The sequence below is a fragment of the Myotis daubentonii genome, chromosome 4, assembly GCF_963259705.1.
Source record: "Myotis daubentonii chromosome 4, mMyoDau2.1, whole genome shotgun sequence".
Taxonomy (NCBI): Eukaryota; Metazoa; Chordata; class Mammalia; order Chiroptera; family Vespertilionidae; genus Myotis; species Myotis daubentonii.
In genome coordinates, this window is record NC_081843.1 from 14,303,107 (window position 1) to 14,318,404 (window position 15,298).

General features: G+C 56.4%; 1 protein-coding gene across 7 annotated transcripts in view; it reads left to right on the top strand.

The window, feature by feature from the left end:
* TSC2 (TSC complex subunit 2) overlaps positions 1 to 15,298 on the top strand; it is a 36,831-nt gene that overhangs the window by 11,400 nt on the left and 10,133 nt on the right. For 4 of the 7 annotated variants that reach the window (XM_059692736.1, XM_059692738.1, XM_059692742.1 and 1 more), the window contains 16 exons: positions 609 to 746; positions 1,275 to 1,378; positions 2,065 to 2,146; positions 3,218 to 3,373; positions 3,819 to 3,935; positions 4,997 to 5,119; positions 5,962 to 6,068; positions 6,267 to 6,417; positions 7,852 to 7,974; positions 8,449 to 8,583; positions 10,451 to 10,640; positions 11,522 to 11,615; positions 11,777 to 11,879; positions 12,195 to 12,289; positions 13,518 to 13,646; positions 14,987 to 15,151. In XM_059692736.1, coding sequence (XP_059548719.1) covers positions 609 to 746; positions 1,275 to 1,378; positions 2,065 to 2,146; positions 3,218 to 3,373; positions 3,819 to 3,935; positions 4,997 to 5,119; positions 5,962 to 6,068; positions 6,267 to 6,417; positions 7,852 to 7,974; positions 8,449 to 8,583; positions 10,451 to 10,640; positions 11,522 to 11,615; positions 11,777 to 11,879; positions 12,195 to 12,289; positions 13,518 to 13,646; positions 14,987 to 15,151 — 2,012 coding nt within the window. The remainder of the gene's footprint in view (positions 1 to 608; positions 747 to 1,274; positions 1,379 to 2,064; positions 2,147 to 3,217; positions 3,374 to 3,818; positions 3,936 to 4,996; positions 5,120 to 5,961; positions 6,069 to 6,266; positions 6,418 to 7,851; positions 7,975 to 8,448; positions 8,584 to 10,450; positions 10,641 to 11,521; positions 11,616 to 11,776; positions 11,880 to 12,194; positions 12,290 to 13,517; positions 13,647 to 14,986; positions 15,152 to 15,298) is intronic. The other 3 variants (XM_059692737.1, XM_059692739.1, XM_059692740.1) reach the window with 3 other exon arrangements.

Below are 15,298 nucleotides of genomic sequence, written 5' to 3' on the forward strand. Positions count from 1 at the left end.
AGGAATATGTAGCAGGTGTTCAGGGGGCAGTGCTGGCATTGATCAGGATTGGGTCAACTTGATGGCCTGGAAGTGGACCCTGAAGACAGTTCCCTCAGCATCTAGAAAGCCAGCCATAACCTTGGTATAGTATGGACAGTGTGACCACAGCAGGAGGGGGACATGCTGATGTGGGGGCTACAGAGATCACAAAGTCTTGTCTAGCAAGGGCTCAGAGCTGGGTCTTCTGGGGGACTCGGCGTGGACCAGTGTTTAGGTGGCCAGCCAGGGGGAGGAAGGATTGGACTCTCATCCCTCATTGTCCATTGGCCAGCTGGCGCTTCATCCCAGAGTGGCAGGCTGGAGACCGTTCCCTGGGGTCTTCAGAGGGCGTTTGAGCCTGGGAGTGTGTGAAGTACTCGGAGCTGGTCCCAGTGTGGGCACAGCCAGGACTCCCTGGGGTTGGTGAATGAGCAGGAACAGCCTGGCTGCTTTAGGGGTCCCCAGCATCGTGGGGGTCATTCCCCCTGTCCAGTGGAAGGGCATGAGGAGGATCTGGATGCAGCTGGTTTTGGGTCCTTGAGGGAAGCCAGAAGTCACTCCTGTGTAATTGCACCTTTGTGTTGCAGAGCCTGGAGAGCCCAGAGCTCAGAGCCATTGTCCATGACCTGCTGACCACAGTGGAAGAGCTATGTGATCAGAACGAGTTCCATGGCTCACAGGAGAGATACTTTGAGCTCATTGAGAGATGTGCAGACCAAAGACCTGTAAGATCACCTCTCGCAAACCTGGTGGGGCCTTTGCTGCTCAGGCAAGGGGGCGGTTCTGCTCAGCTCCGGGAACCCTGGCTGCGTGGGTTTGAAATTGTGTTTGAAACAAAGGCTCCTGCTCTCCTGAGATTTGTACTCCAGCAGGGAAGTCTGTGAAGGTGTCAGAAAACAGTGTGTGGGTCAGAGCACAGCGCCAGCCTAACTGTCAGTTTCCTCCCACCTGTGCGGAGGACGGTGCTGGCCCGCGCCCGGAGACTTGTTGCTCAGCATGTCTGCTCTCTCGGCGGGAGGCAGTCCTTGTGCCAGAAATGCTCAGCTTAATGCCAAGGCTTTACGTGCGCGTTTAAATGCGTTTCGCTGCTGCCAGTAAAGCTCTGTCTTGGTAGGCTCCCCGCCGGGGCCTTGAAGTGGCTGGTCTCACTGAGCAAACTGTTCTCCTGGGCCATTAGCACAGGGTGTGCTTATCACAGAATCTCTGGGGGGGCAAAGTGGCTCATTCACAACAGGTTTTTCTTCTTTTGACAGGAGTCCTCCCTCTTAAACTTAATAACCTACAGGGCTCAGTCAATCCACCCAGCGAAGGTTGGCTGGATTCACAACCTGCAGTTACTGATGGAGAAATTCTTCAGGTAGGGAGACTCTGGAGACCTCTTGGGCCCTGGGACCTGACCCCGTGTCTATGCCTTGGGCTGGGGCAGTGGTCAGGAAACTGCGGCTCGTGAGCCACAGGTGGCTCTTTGGCCCCTTGAGTGTGGCTCTTAAGCCTTAGGAGCACCCTAATTAAGTTAATAACAATGTACCTACCTATATAGTTTAAGTTTAAAAAATTTGGCTCTCAAAAGAAATTTCAATCGTCGTACTGTTGATATTTGGCTCTGTTGACTAATGAGTTTGCCGACCACTGGGCTGGGGTCTAGGACACCAAGAGTGAGGGCTTTCCTTTCTGATTCTTGGAAGTAATTGTTCTCGATGAGCAGGAAAATGTTGCTTTCCTTTTGGGCAGAATTCTGGAGGCCTCTGCTTCTTCATGCGGAGTGGTTGTCTAGAAAGATGCCTCTCTGAGGGCCGAGCTCTGTGTCTCGTTCCCCAGTTCCTTGGATGTTGACAAGCTGGGCCCCACACAGGGCGAAATAGAGTCAGTGTCTTGCCACCCAGGCTGGGGTGGGAGGGCTCAGTTTCCTGCGGTGGGCCTGCGGTCTGGGTCCCTGGGGGAGCTCTCGGAGTTTGGGATGCAGTGTTAGCAGGGCGGCGTGCAGGGGCTGAGACTGGCAGTGGTGCTGCCACCAGGCCCCAGGAGGTGTGCCTTCGTCCCTAGGAGTGAATCTCGCAGTGCCGTGCGCATCAAGGTGCTGGACGTCCTGTCCTTCGTGCTGCTCATCAACAGGCAGTTCTATGAGGTGTGTGTCCCATGGCTGGCGGGGGCACCTGGGGCATCAGGGTTGAGGGTGAGGCTGGCCCTAGAGGCCCTGCATGGCCCTCACTGGGCACTGAGAGCCTCCGGGGATCTGCCCGGGACTTGGGATCTGACACACTCCTTTGTAACAGGTGTTCTCAATAGGCTTTGTCTGTTTCTCCCTTGTTGGTTTACCCATCCATCCATCCATCCATCCATATACTCCATGGTGTCCTCTGCCAGGCCTGTGCTGGGCTCAGAGGTGTGGCTGAGCAGCCAGGAGGGCACAGATCCTGTCCTGTTAGGAGTTTTTGCAGAGTCTTGCATGGGGATGTTTCCTTTCTTCTTGTCTTTGTAATCACACTCACCCTCTGGATCCAGCCCGACCACTAGCTGCTGGGGCAGTGCCAGGCCCTGCCTGTCTCTCTACTGCGTTCCCTCCCTCCAGCCCATCTTTCCCTGGGTTTGTGGCCGGAGCCTGCCCGCCATGCTCTTTCCTCCAGCAGAGGCACCTCAGGCTCTGTGCCTCCCTTGCTTTTCAGCGCACCCGGCATTCCCGGTGTTCCTCCTGCCCTCTCAGCCTTCCCTTTCCCTGAGTCTCTGTGTCTTGGCGTTCCACCCTCCTTCAGAGCCCAGCGTAGTGTCGCTCTTCTAGGAAGCCGCTCTGGGTTCTCGGACCCCTCACATCAGGGTCAGGCTTGCCCTGCCTTCCCAAAAGCTCTCGTCATGCTGTCCTATTAAGGTGGACTCCGTGATTTAGGGACAAGGCCTTCGCACACACACAGGGCCTTCCATGTAAGATTATGTTATTTGTGATGGTCAGTGACAAAGAGCAAGTGAGGACATTCACTGTGGCATCATGTCTGAGGCTGAGGGCCTATGCCTAGGCTGGGCCGTCATGTAGCCATTGCCATTCTCCTGAACTGAGGGGCCAGGCAGAGCACCCTGGGAGGGACTCTGGCCTCTTAGGCGCTGACACATCCCTGCCCTGCGTTTCCCCATTTGGAGTGGTGCCTTGGCTGCTTTCCAGCCTCTGTCGCAGGCAGCTCCCCTCACTCCACTGTGCTTGCTGTAGGAGGAGCTGATCAACACGGTGGTCATCTCACAGCTCTCCCACATCCCTGAGGACAGAGACCACCAGGTCCGGAAGTTGGCCACCCAGTTGCTGGTGGACCTGGCCGAAGGCTGCCACACCCACCACTTCAACAGCCTGCTGGACATCATTGAGAAAGTGAGAGCTCTGGGGGCTCCGGGTCCCTGGGCTGCTAGAAGGACCCCTCCTGTCTGGGGCAAAGCCCTGCATGCAGCAGCATGCTCTGGACTCTGTCCCCATCCTCTGCAGAATGACTGGCTGGGTCCCTCAGAGGCAGGGCTTCCCTCCCAGCAGTGATGGGCGCTCAGCAATGTCCTGCTGCCCGGGGCCTGGGAAGCGGCTGTGGTGGTAGCCCAGGTCAGCTGGGGTGGGCTTGGCCATGGTCTGCCTACACAGCCAGCATCCTTTTCTTTTAATTTGGAAAGGCAGCACAGTGTCTGAATGATTCCTCAGGTGCATAGAGTGCATCTCTCCTTTTGAGAAATAAAGGAGAAAGTACATGCTGGGGGACAGTTCGGAATCTCATGGGTGCTCCTTCTGGGAGCCTGGATCCGGGATTTAAATACAGATCTTCTCTCCGAAGGTGATTGCCCGCTCCCTCTCTCCGCCCCCAGAGCTGGAGGAAAGAGACATGGCGGCATACTCTGCCTCCTTGGAGGACGTGAAGACTGCTGTCCTGGGGCTGCTAGTCATCCTTCAGGTGGGCCTCCGCTCTTCTGGGAGGGTGTGGTGACCAGCTGTGTCTGTTAGAGTGCTGATCTTCAGGGGACACATCTCCTGGGAGAACTGAGCGCTCCATGGGGGTCAAAGAGGGCAGCCTGGGTGTGATTCTGACTTGTCACAGCATGGAGAGGGGTGGACGCAGCCTGGTCAGGGCCATACTGTGCAGAGCCATTCCTGAGTCATTGCCCAACAATGCCCTCAGCTCTCCCAGCAGCTGAGGAGGGGAGGGCTGCCATCCATGTGTCCCCAAGGCTGTTTGGTTTTATCAACAGCTTTATTGAGATATGATTCACATACCGTACCATTCACCTGTTTAAAGTGTATGATTCAGTGGTTTTCAGCGTATTCATAGAGTTGTGTAGCCATCACTACAGACACTTTTAGAACATCTTTATCACTTCAAAAGACACCTATGGGAAGAAAAAAAAAAAAGACACCTATGCCTGACTGATGTGGCTCCTATGACCTATGAACCAAGAGATCACCAGTTCGATTCCTGGTCAGGGCACATACCTGGGTGGTGGGCTTGATTCGCCAGTAGGTGTGCAGGAGGCAGCTGATCAGTGATTCTCTCTTATCATTGATGTTTCTATCCTCCCTTCCCCTGAACTCAATTAAAAAAAATAAAATAAAAAGACACCCTATACCCCTCACAGAGCACCCTGCGAGCTTGTCCTGCCCTGGCTTATCCTCCTCTGCCGTGTGGTGGTGAGTGTGCTCTGTCAGCCCAGGGTCCCCTCTCACACCCGGCTGTATGGTGCTCTGCTGGATGGACTTTCCTGATGTAGTAACTGATTCCCTGTGATGATAGGGACGAAGCTGGCTCTGATATTTGCTATTACTGAGAGCCTGCGTGTGGGGATGTCTGAGGGGCAAAGTCCTGGAGACTTGGAAGTGTTCATGCATTTTAAATGGTAGATGCTGCCCAGTGGCCTCTAAAGCTTGTTCTGGTCTCTCTCCTCCCGGGTGCCAGGTGCCAGCTCCCTGGCTGCATTGTGGCCTCCTGCCCTCCTGGTGACCAGCTTCCTTTCTCTGCAGACCAAGCTGTATACCTTGCCTGCCAGCCACGCTCTGCGTGTGTACGAGATGCTCGTCAGTCACATCCAGCTCCACTATAAGCACAGCTATACCCTGCCCATTGCCAGCAGCATCCGGCTGCAGGTATGATGGGCCTGCTGGGCTGGCCTGAGGTCGATTCCCCGGGGGCCCAGCAGCTGCCTCAGTGTTGGTGGTATAGGGACCTCAAACAGGAGACTTGGTGGCAGATGTCCCGGGGAGGGGGAGGGGTTTCAGCAGACTGTTCCTGCCGCTAATACCAGCTGCGGCACCTGCTGCCCTTCTCTTTGCCTGCAGCCTGAGAGCCTCTGGCATGTCATTCGGAGTCACACAGTGGCCCGGGAGGGGGACAGAGAAAGGGTCACACCAACTTACAGGGTGGCATGTGTTCCATTCCTGGTGCTTCAGTCTGCCGGCAACCTACAGCAGAGCGTGTGGCTGTGTGGGGTGGGGGGCTTGGCAGGACAAACTGCCTTGAGCTTCCACTGTGCATGCTGGCACCAGGCTGAGCCAAGGTCACTGGGACAGAAGCCCGGCCCTGCCCAGAGCATCTCCCTGATGGGGCAGCCCTGAAGGGAGCCCAGTTAAGTGAGCCTTCATTCACTGGAGGAAGTGACAGTGTCCTGAGTAGAGGTCTGCTCTCCGGCACTTCAGGCCTGGTGCAGTGCTGCCCAGCCAGCAGGAAAGGCATCCCTTTCCTTTGTCCTGCGGGTGGGACCTATGGTGTGAGAGGCCACAGCATTGCCATCTGCTATGGGACTGTCACAGAGCCCTTGGGCTCTGAGGGAGAGGGCCGTGAATGCTGCAGCTCACCACCTGCCACTGCGTGGAGAAGTTGGGGTGCGTTTGCTGTTAGTGGAAGCAGCCTTTCCTGAGAAACGTGTGGGTGTGAGGGCGTGGGTCCAGTATGGTCCTGCTCTGTGGATGGCGCTTTCTATTCCCTGCAGGCCTTCGACTTCCTGCTGCTGCTGCGGGCCGACTCGCTGCATCGCCTCGGCCTGCCCACCAAGGATGGCGTGGTGCGGTTCAGCCCCTACTGCCTCTGTGACTACATGTACGTGTGGCTGACCTCTTCCCTCTGCCGCTGTCAGACCCGTTTCCCCGTGTCATGGCGTTAAGGGTACGGGGCAGGTGGGTGGAGCTAGCTGCTCTTCACCCCAAGGATTGCCCTGTGTCTGAGGGGCCCAGTGGGTCTTCTTACCCTATGGATCGGGGGCTTCGGCCTCAGTGCTTTCCCCGTTTGCTTCCACAGGGAGGTAGAGAGAGGCTCTGAGAAGAAGGCCGGTGGCCCCCTGTCCCCTCCCACCGGGCTGTCTGGCCCAGCATCTGCAGGCCCCGCCGTTCGGCTTGGCTCTCTGCCCTACTCCCTGGTCTTCGGAGTCCTCCTGCAGTGTTTGAAGCAGGTGAGCTGGCTGGTCCCTTGAGCTCCCTAATGGCAGATAGCAATGACTGGTGCTGCCAAGAGTGTCATACAGTCCCTTTCCCTGTATTAGTGACCTTGGGAAGTTTGCTGCGGGTTTTCAGGTGTCTACCCTGAGGTTGTACAGCAGTTCTGTAGCGATGTGCTGAGCACCTGCTGTGTGCAGAGCTGGGTGTGGAGATGTTCCTGCCTCCAGGAGATGGTTTTGGTGCAAGACTAAGGTGTCCAGACAGACAGCTGGAGTCCTGGAGCAGGGCTGGCCTCCGGAGCAGATTGCCTGTGGGACTGCAAGGGAATGCAGCCACATCTGCTTGGGGCACCTGGAGGGGCAAGTAAGGCAGTTTTGAAAGGCGGGGAAGGTCCCAGGGGCAGGAGGAAGCAAGCTTTGAAGTAGGGTAGGTGCAGTTTTGTTAGCAGAGGTGTAGCTGGGTGGAGATGGGAAGGCAGAAGAGTTTAGGCCCATTTCCTGACGGGACAGCAAGAAAGAAGTGGACAGCAGTGTGCCGGGCAGGGTGGGGCAGCACAGCCTGTAACAGGCTAGGGGAGCTCCTGAGGGCTACAGGGGAGGGCACCGTCAGAGAGTTCCTGTGACTCTCAAGGCCTCCGTATCACAGATGGGGTCTGAGGAAGGCTTTCAGGACTTGTGGCGGTTGGTGTAGCTCATGGCAGGGTCACCTCTAATGGAGGTTGGCGGGCCACCAAATGGGTCTGGTGGTGCCGTGACTGTGTCCTCCCCATTGTTGTAGCCCTGGGTTGACTTCAGTCCTGCAACAGTTACCCGGGCTCGTGGATTGTAGAGGATGCTTGCTGCTGCTCCCTTGGAGCTGGTGCAATAGCTTTTCCTGCTGTACTAGCACCTTATCTGTCGTGCTGAGTGGGCATCAGTGAGGGCCGCTGAGGTTCAGTGCAGTAGGCAGGCAGTCCCGTGGTCTCTGTTGGGCGAACGGGAAGGAGGGAGCCAGGTGGGTGGAAGTTCCAGATCCAGCTAAGGAGAGAGAGGCAGTGTTGGCTCTGCACTGGGCTTTCACTCGGCCTGGCAAAGGCAAGGGCAGCTGTTGCCCTGCCCAGAAGCGTGGAAAACAGAAGAGGAGGGTCCACACACCCCACCCCCACCAGCTATTCAGCTCCAACTAGAGCTGTGGTTCTCAACCTTCTGGCCCTTTAAATACAGTTCCTCATGTTGTGACCCAACCATACAATTATTTTTGTTGCTACTTCATAACTGTAATGTTGCTACTGTTATGAATCGTCATGTAAATATCTGATATGCAGGATGGTCTTAGGCGACCCCTGTGAAACCGCCAAAGGGGTCGCGACCCACAGGTTGAGAACCGCTGGCCTAAAGATTCAAACTTGGAAACTCCATCTCCCCTCTCCAGGGTGCAGACCTCCCCCTGACTGACCCCTCTTCCTGCAGGAGACTGACTGGAAGGTGCTGAAGCTTGTGCTCAGCAAGCTGCCTGAGTCGCTGCGTTACAAGGTCCTCATTTTCACCTCTCCATGCAGCGTTGACCAGCTGTCTTCTGCTCTGTGCGCCATGGTAACGTGCTGCTTCCTTTGTCACTCACTGAAGGGTTCCTGTGCCACTGGCGGTGGTGCTGCAGCATAGTTCCTCTCTCTCCAAAAGGCTTCAAGCCCTGGGAGGCATGGTGAAACCAACATGATCAAAGCATTTCCTTCAGAGATGTGATCTCTGTCTAGAGTGCAGACCATGCTTCCAGGACCCGCCCTTCTTTCCAGCTTACGGGGCAGAAAATGGGAGGTCCCCAATATAGAGCTAGAACTCAGGATACTGAGTGTGAGGTCTCTTCCTCACCGGGGCTCCTGTGACAGGGACTTCAATCACATTTCCTGTCTCTCCCTGAGAAGGCAGACCTTTGGCCGGAAAAGGAAGTAGGAAGGCCCTGGGTTTTTGACCCTCCTCCCACTGGGCCTATGTTCCCAGGGACTTCTGGCCGCCCGGCAGTTGACTTAGCCACCAAGCACAGCTTCACATCTGGCCCTCGTCTGTTAGCTTTCAGGTCCCAAGACCCTCGAACGACTTCGAGGCACCCCAGAAGGGTTCTCCAGAACTGACCTATATCTGGCTGTGGTTCCTGTGCTGACAGCATTGATCTCTTACCATAACTACTTGGACAAACTCAGACAGGTACCAGATGGGAGAGTGACAGTCGAACTTTGTGGTGCCTGTCTGATCCTCAGGGTGTTTGCTTCAGGCAAATGGGCTCAACATTTTCCTCCTAACTTACTGTGGCTGCTAGGCCAGGGCGAGGGGCCTGGCTTTGGTTTCCTGTGTGCCCACTGGACCCCTGCTCTGACCCACCCTGGCACTGCAAACATCTGAATCCCCTGGCATTCCTGAGCACTCCTCTGGGGTGTGTGAGCTTAATGAAGCACCAGATTGCCCCCTCCCCCGCCCAACACACACCCAGAAGCATCTTTTTTTAAAAAAATATGTTTTTATTGATTTCAGAGAGGAAGGGAGGGGGAGAGAGAGAAACGTCAGTGACGAGAATCATTGATCAGCTGCCTCCTGTACGCCTCCACTGGGAATGGAGCCCACAAACCGGGCATATGTCCTCACCGAGAATCGAACCGTGACCTCCCGATTCACAGGTCGATGCTCAACCACGGAGCCATGCTGGCCGGGCAGAAGCGTCTTTTTGAGGAATATTGCCTGGCTTGTCCTTGGTACAGCTTTAGGACAGGTGGCCAAGCTTCTTGGCAGAGCTTGGCCCTGTTTTGAGAGGCAGTGTGGCTGGGCCGAGGGCCCCCTGACTTCCATCTCCCTCCACAACTGTCATCGGGTGCAGCAAGCATGAATAGCAATGCTTGATTGATTTATTCATTGCTGCTGTGAGTGAGGCCCACATTGAGCCCTTACATTTACTACTATCTCATTGACAGCTGTCGGCTGTCCATGGCTGGAGCCGGGTGATAGATGGTGATGGAGGTCGGGCATTGTTTGGTTCTATTCACAGCACCTGCCCTGCCCAGAATAGCTTGGTTGGAGCATCAGCCCATACATCAAAAGGTTGTGGGTTTGATTCCCAGTCAGGGCACATACCCAGGTTGTGGGTTTGATCCCTGGTTGTTCAGGGTGCATATAGGAGGCAACCAGTTGATGTTTCTCTCTCAAATTGATGTTTTGTTTTGTTTTCTCTCTCCCTCTCCCTTCCTCTAAAATAAATAAAAACATATCATTAGGTGAGGATTAAAAAATAATAATAAAATAAATTCCTGACACCTTTTTTTGTCAAAACCTTGCCTTAGAGAGGCCAGGTAGCATGCTCAAAGTCATGGCCAGCAAGGAGAGAGACCTGTACTCTGGGCTTTCTGAGTTCCTGATCACCACAGCACTGTGGGAATTCACACTTCACTTCCCATCCCGTTCCCTCCTCGTATCCCCCAAGGGGCAGCTAGCCATGCTGGGCTGAGTTCCCTGAGAACCTTGAGGCCCGGAACGCTTCTGGGGGGTGGGGCAGCTGCAGGAAATCAAGATCATCCGTGGGGCCTCGAGCTGCCGGGTGGTTTGTGCTGAGGCTGTGGCCCAAGCCTGCACTTGGCATTAGTCTACGGGCCCAGCCTTACTGTCTTCATGGAGGATACTGCCGGGGTCCATGTGGGCCTAGCGGCCTTACTGTGTCAGGCAGAACCTCCCCTTGCTTATATAGGCCAACCATTTTGGGGTCCCAGAACCCAGGGAATGATGTGCCCAGCGTGTCCTGGCTCCAGGGTGTTGGCTGGTGGGGAAGTGTCAGGAAGCATCTGACTGGAGTAGCCCCCATATCCAGTCAGCATGGGTGGGGCCAGCTGCTGGTGGCTCTGCCACTTGGATGCTCGGAGACCTGGGACAAGGCACTTAACCTTCATAAACCTTGACCTTCTGTGCAGAATATTTTAGAGTGGGTGAGGGTAGACCATGCCCTGGTTCACCAGAACAGCTGTCAGACAGGTGAGGGTACAGAGGGCTGGTTTGTCTGGGGCTGGGTCTGAGGCATCTGTGCTGCCCATAGCGGGAGATGGTGTACTGCCTGGAGCAAGGCCTCATCTTCCGCTGCGCCAGCCAGTGTGTGGTGGCCCTGGCCATCTGCAGCGTGGAGATGCCCGACATCATGATCAAAGCTCTGCCCGTCCTGGTTGTGAAGCTCACACACATCTCGGCCACAGCTAGTATGGCCATTCCACTTCTTGAGTTCCTGTCAAGTAAGTGTCTGCACTCCATGTGTGTAAATGTGTGCACATGTGCATGCATGTGTGAGTGTGGGGTGGACCCTTGAGTTTGGGGCTGTGCCCTGCCCTCCCTGAAATACCCTGAGCTGACTTCTCTGACCTCATCTCGTAACCTTTCTGTGGCTGCATGTAGGTGCACCGTCCTCCTGGGAACCTGGGAGATGCCACCCTCTGCTGCCTCAGGGCCTTTGCACCTGTGCCTTGAATGCTTTCCTCCTTCCTAGCCTCTGAGTGGCTGGCTCCTTTTCCCCCTCAGTGTCAGTTTAAGTTGCACAGAAGCTTCCTGTTACCTGACATTGGCCCCTGCAATCAGCCTGGCTCTCACAGCCTCCTCTTTGTCCCCCTCAAAGCACACACCACAGCTTGGAGGGGCTTTGCTGACTCACCTCTCAGACTGTGACTTCCAGGAACCAAAGGTGCCTCGCTCACCCCCCCATTCCCAGTATCCTAGTGTGTGTTTGGCCCTAAGTAGGCCCTCAGGTGTGTGGACAACAGAAGCCAGACAGGGCCAGTACTTCTGCAAAGGGCCACATATGTTGTACATTCATTTTGTTTACAACTCTTTTAAAAATGTAAAAATGATTCTTAGCTCATGGGTCATACAGATGCAGGCCACTGGCCAGATTTGGTCTAGGGACCATAGTTTGTCAGCCCTGGGTATAGAGGGCCAGGGCCAAGGGTCATATTGGTGGGCTGTGACCTTTATTCCTTTGCAGCCCTCTTGGGTCAAAATGACAGCATTGGCTTTCAGAGACAACAGAGGACTCTGGTAACATCAGCCCCCGCTGCAAGCCTTGGGCTGTCTTTGCCGGGCTAGCCTGGGCACTCTCACTGGCTACCTTCTTGCTTGGCAGCTCTGGCCAGGCTGCCTCATCTCTACAGGAACTTCGCAGCAGAGCAGTACGCGAGCGTGTTTGCCATCTCCCTGCCATATACCAACCCTTCCAAGTAAGTGCTGGTGTGCGTGCCCTGGGAGGCCAGCCCAGAGGCCAGGCCTCTTGGAGCAGAGAGCCATGCTGCCTCCGTGCCCTGGAATTGGTCTGTGCTTCCAGCTCCTGGAGCATTTCTCTCAAGTGCCGGGATGGAGCTCCTGCACTTTCTTCTCACAGGTTCAACCAGTACATTGTGTGCCTGGCCCATCATGTCATAGCTATGTGGTTCATTAGGTGCCGCCTGCCCTTCCGGAAAGACTTTGTTCCTTTTATCACGAAGGTAAGCCAGTGTTTGGGCTGGGACTGGCTTTGCTGTCGGCTGTCCATGGCTGGAGCCAGGTGATAGATGGTGATAGAGGTCGGGCATTGTTTGGTTCTATGCTTACGATGCCCAGGAACTTGCTCTGCTGAGCCTGGCCCACTGGGACACACTTGTGGGCATGGGGGCAGGAGCTGCCATCGCTGTCCTAGACCTGCAGCTTATCCCGGTTGGCAGCATACCTGGGTGGGGCTGATAAGTGCACAGGGAAGAAGCATGTGGGTGCCTCAAGGGCCAGTTCCCCCAATTCCAGCTCAATCTGCTCCACTCTGACAGGGCCTGCGCTCCAACGTCCTCCGGTCTTTTGATGATACCCCTGAGAAGGACAGCTTCAGAGCACGGAGCACCAGTCTCAACGAGAGGCCCAAGAGGTGTGGGGCCTGTCATGGGTGTGCCTGGTGTCCGGGTGGGGCAGGGCAGGTCTGTGAGCTGTGACCTGTGACCAGCATGGTGCATGCAGGGCCTGGGGCTGCCCGGCTGTCCCCAGGCTAATAAATGGAAATGGGACGTGTGGCTGAGGGTCGGCCCCTGTGCAGGCTGTGCTGGGCACCAAGGTGCCCTGGGGTTGTGAGGCAGGGCAGGGCCTGTGAAGGCCACTAGTGCTCCACGTTCAGTTGGAGAGCACAGAGCTCTTCTCACCAAGCGGCCGTGTGGTCTGCGGCATCATGGAGACTGCGTGCTGGGCCGTGGCCAGTCCTGGCCTGCCTGGGTGGCCAGTGCAAGAGGTGCTGAGCTGGGGTTTGGGGTGCCAACAGTAAGTAGGACATCTGTGTTTGGGTCTGACTCTACTGAAGGAGCCCAGGGTTGCATTAGGGCATCTGTGACTCCTGAGGAGCCACACACCTGGCCTGGATGGGGAGGAGCCTCAGGGCCCCAACAGCCTCCCCCGGGGACCCAGGGCCCTGTGGTCAGCCCAGCCTCGGGCCGGGTGCCCTTTCTCCAGAACTCACCTCCCAGCCCTTGGCTAACTAGGGGACATGTTCTTCTCTACCATCGCAGCCGCTTCTGCCAAATCTGACAGATCTGTGCCAGGCCTTGTGTTCTTGTTTGCGTTTCATGTGGACGGCTCCCCCCCTTCCTGTCCCCCACCTTCCTGCCTAAGCTTTTTTGGCTCTCCCTAAGTGGGAATACGGCATTTTCCAGAATGACCAGGTCAGTGGGACCAAAAGTCACAAGCTGTTCTCAAGCCTCTGGTGGCTGGGGGCCTCTCGGAACAGTTACCCTCAGGGCCTCAGCCCTTCCTAGTCCCCGAGCTGGGCAGTGCCGGCCTTCCTCCGGGCGCAGGACACTGGTCAGCACAGCCTGGAATCTGCCGTGCGGGAGATCCACATGTTTAGTTTGCACTAGTGTCCTTTGTTTTGGTATCACGAGTGAAACCTTTTTCTGTCATGTTTACAAGATGTATTTTCATGCGTTTTTGTTTTCTGTTTCTTCCCCTGCTAACTGGCTTCTGGCATGATTTTTTGTTCATCTCACCCACGGGCTCTCCATGCTGACCCTGTGGCCTGTGACCTTTCCTCCTCATCCCTCCAATGGCTTGCTCTCCCCTCCCGGGAGCTGGGCTCCCTGGGGCTTGGGCCTTCCTTCCTCACCTGGTAGTTTGAGGATAGCCAGACCCCCCAAACAAGGCTTGAATAACTCTCCACCCGTCAAAGAATTCAAGGAGAGCTCTGCAGCCGAGGCCTTCCGGTGCCGCAGCATCAGTGTGTCTGAACATGTGGTCCGCAGGTAGTGGGCTCTGTGGGGCGGGGGGCTCAGACCCTGGAGCTTGGCCCGTGAAGTGGCGCTGCCAGGCGGGAGCACCTGGGTGGCGGTGCATGGGGCTGCTTGCATGACTTCGTTGCCTGCCCATGCCCTCCCTGGCTGAAGCGGGGAGAGCCCAAGTGGCACCTCTTGGCCACCGTGGCCTGCCCTGCTGACCCCAGCCATTGGTCCGGGGAGCCTGGCAGTGAGGGTGGGAAGGTTGCATTCTGTCCCCAAGCCTCGAACAAGCACGGGCTGGCTACACGGCTTCCTCAGGCCGCCTGGGAGCCGGAAGCAGGTGTCCATTGGCAGCCTCCTGCAGGCCTGTCCCCAGTGATCAGGGGCCTTTGCAAGTTAAAGCAGTGGGGACACATTCTCCAGGGTTTGGCTTTCCATAACCTCTCTAGTGAACATTCTTCTTGAGCTTTCTTGTAGAAAAGGTCTGCTTTCTGTGGTAGCGGAAAGGGAACGGGGGTGTTTGTAGGGCAGTAGGGGTGGGGGCCAACCTAGGAGGGGCACGGGAGGTCTGGACTTTTGAGGGGTGAAGTCTTGGTCTCCTTCCTGCTGTGTTGGGGTGCAGGTGTTGACTCTCGGGGTCACTGTTCGTGCTGACCAGGGATACCTGCCTCTTCACTTGGAAGCCCCTTCAGACCTGTGTCCTGCTGCTCAAAGACCCACCTCCTCCCTGATGCCTGGCTTGGGCTCCAACCTCAGGCTGGCCTCCACTGAACGGGGTTTGGCTCGGCGGGGGTGGGGGTGGGAGGGCAGTGGTCAGTGAGGCTCCCTCTTAGCTTTTTTCCATGCACAAAACATGGCAAAGGTGATGTGGCATTTGTATCAGAATTAAACCTGCACAACCCCCCTCTTCTGGTCACTGGGGTGCATGTGGAGCACAGGGTGACCTGAGTGTGAGGGTAAAGAGCCACACACGAAGCCCGGACCCTTCCTGTCCTCAATGGGAGGCCCTGTGGGCAGAATGCAATCTTTGTGCGTGCGTCCCGTGGTCTCGCTGTCTGTGCATGACTAAACTTCCGCCACGAAGCCATCGCCTAACTCCCGTGCTTTGGTGAGGGGATGTCCTATCTCTCCTGCCTCCTAAGCCTCTGCTCCCAGGAGTGGGCCTGGGTCTGCCATCAGCTCCTGCACTTCCTCTCTGGGGTGACATGTCCACTCCGTTGGCCAAGCTGTGGCTCCCGTGGCCACGTGCACTGGCGGGGTCTTTCTGGCTTGGCCCTCTCAGCACATGCATGCCACCATCTCTGGTCCCCATGGTAGATAATTGGGCCTGCCCAGTGCCCTGACCTTGCCGTGGCCCCTCCCTCCAGCAGGATCCAGACGTCCCTCACGAGCTCCAGCTTGGGGTCTGCAGATGAGAACTCGATGGCCCAGGCCGATGACAACTTGAAAAATCTCCACTTGGAGCTCACAGAAACGTGTCTGGATATGATGGCCAGATACGTGTTCTCCAACTTCACCGCCGTCCCGAAGAGGTGTGGCCAGGCTCCGGGGCCGGGGCCGGGTGGGCATCGGGCCAGCGTTCCTGCCACTGCTCTGACCAGTGACTGTACTTGGTCAAAGTGGTGGCAGCAGGTGTGGCCTGCGGGTTGGCCCAGGCGGGGCAGCTCTGCGTGACCGAG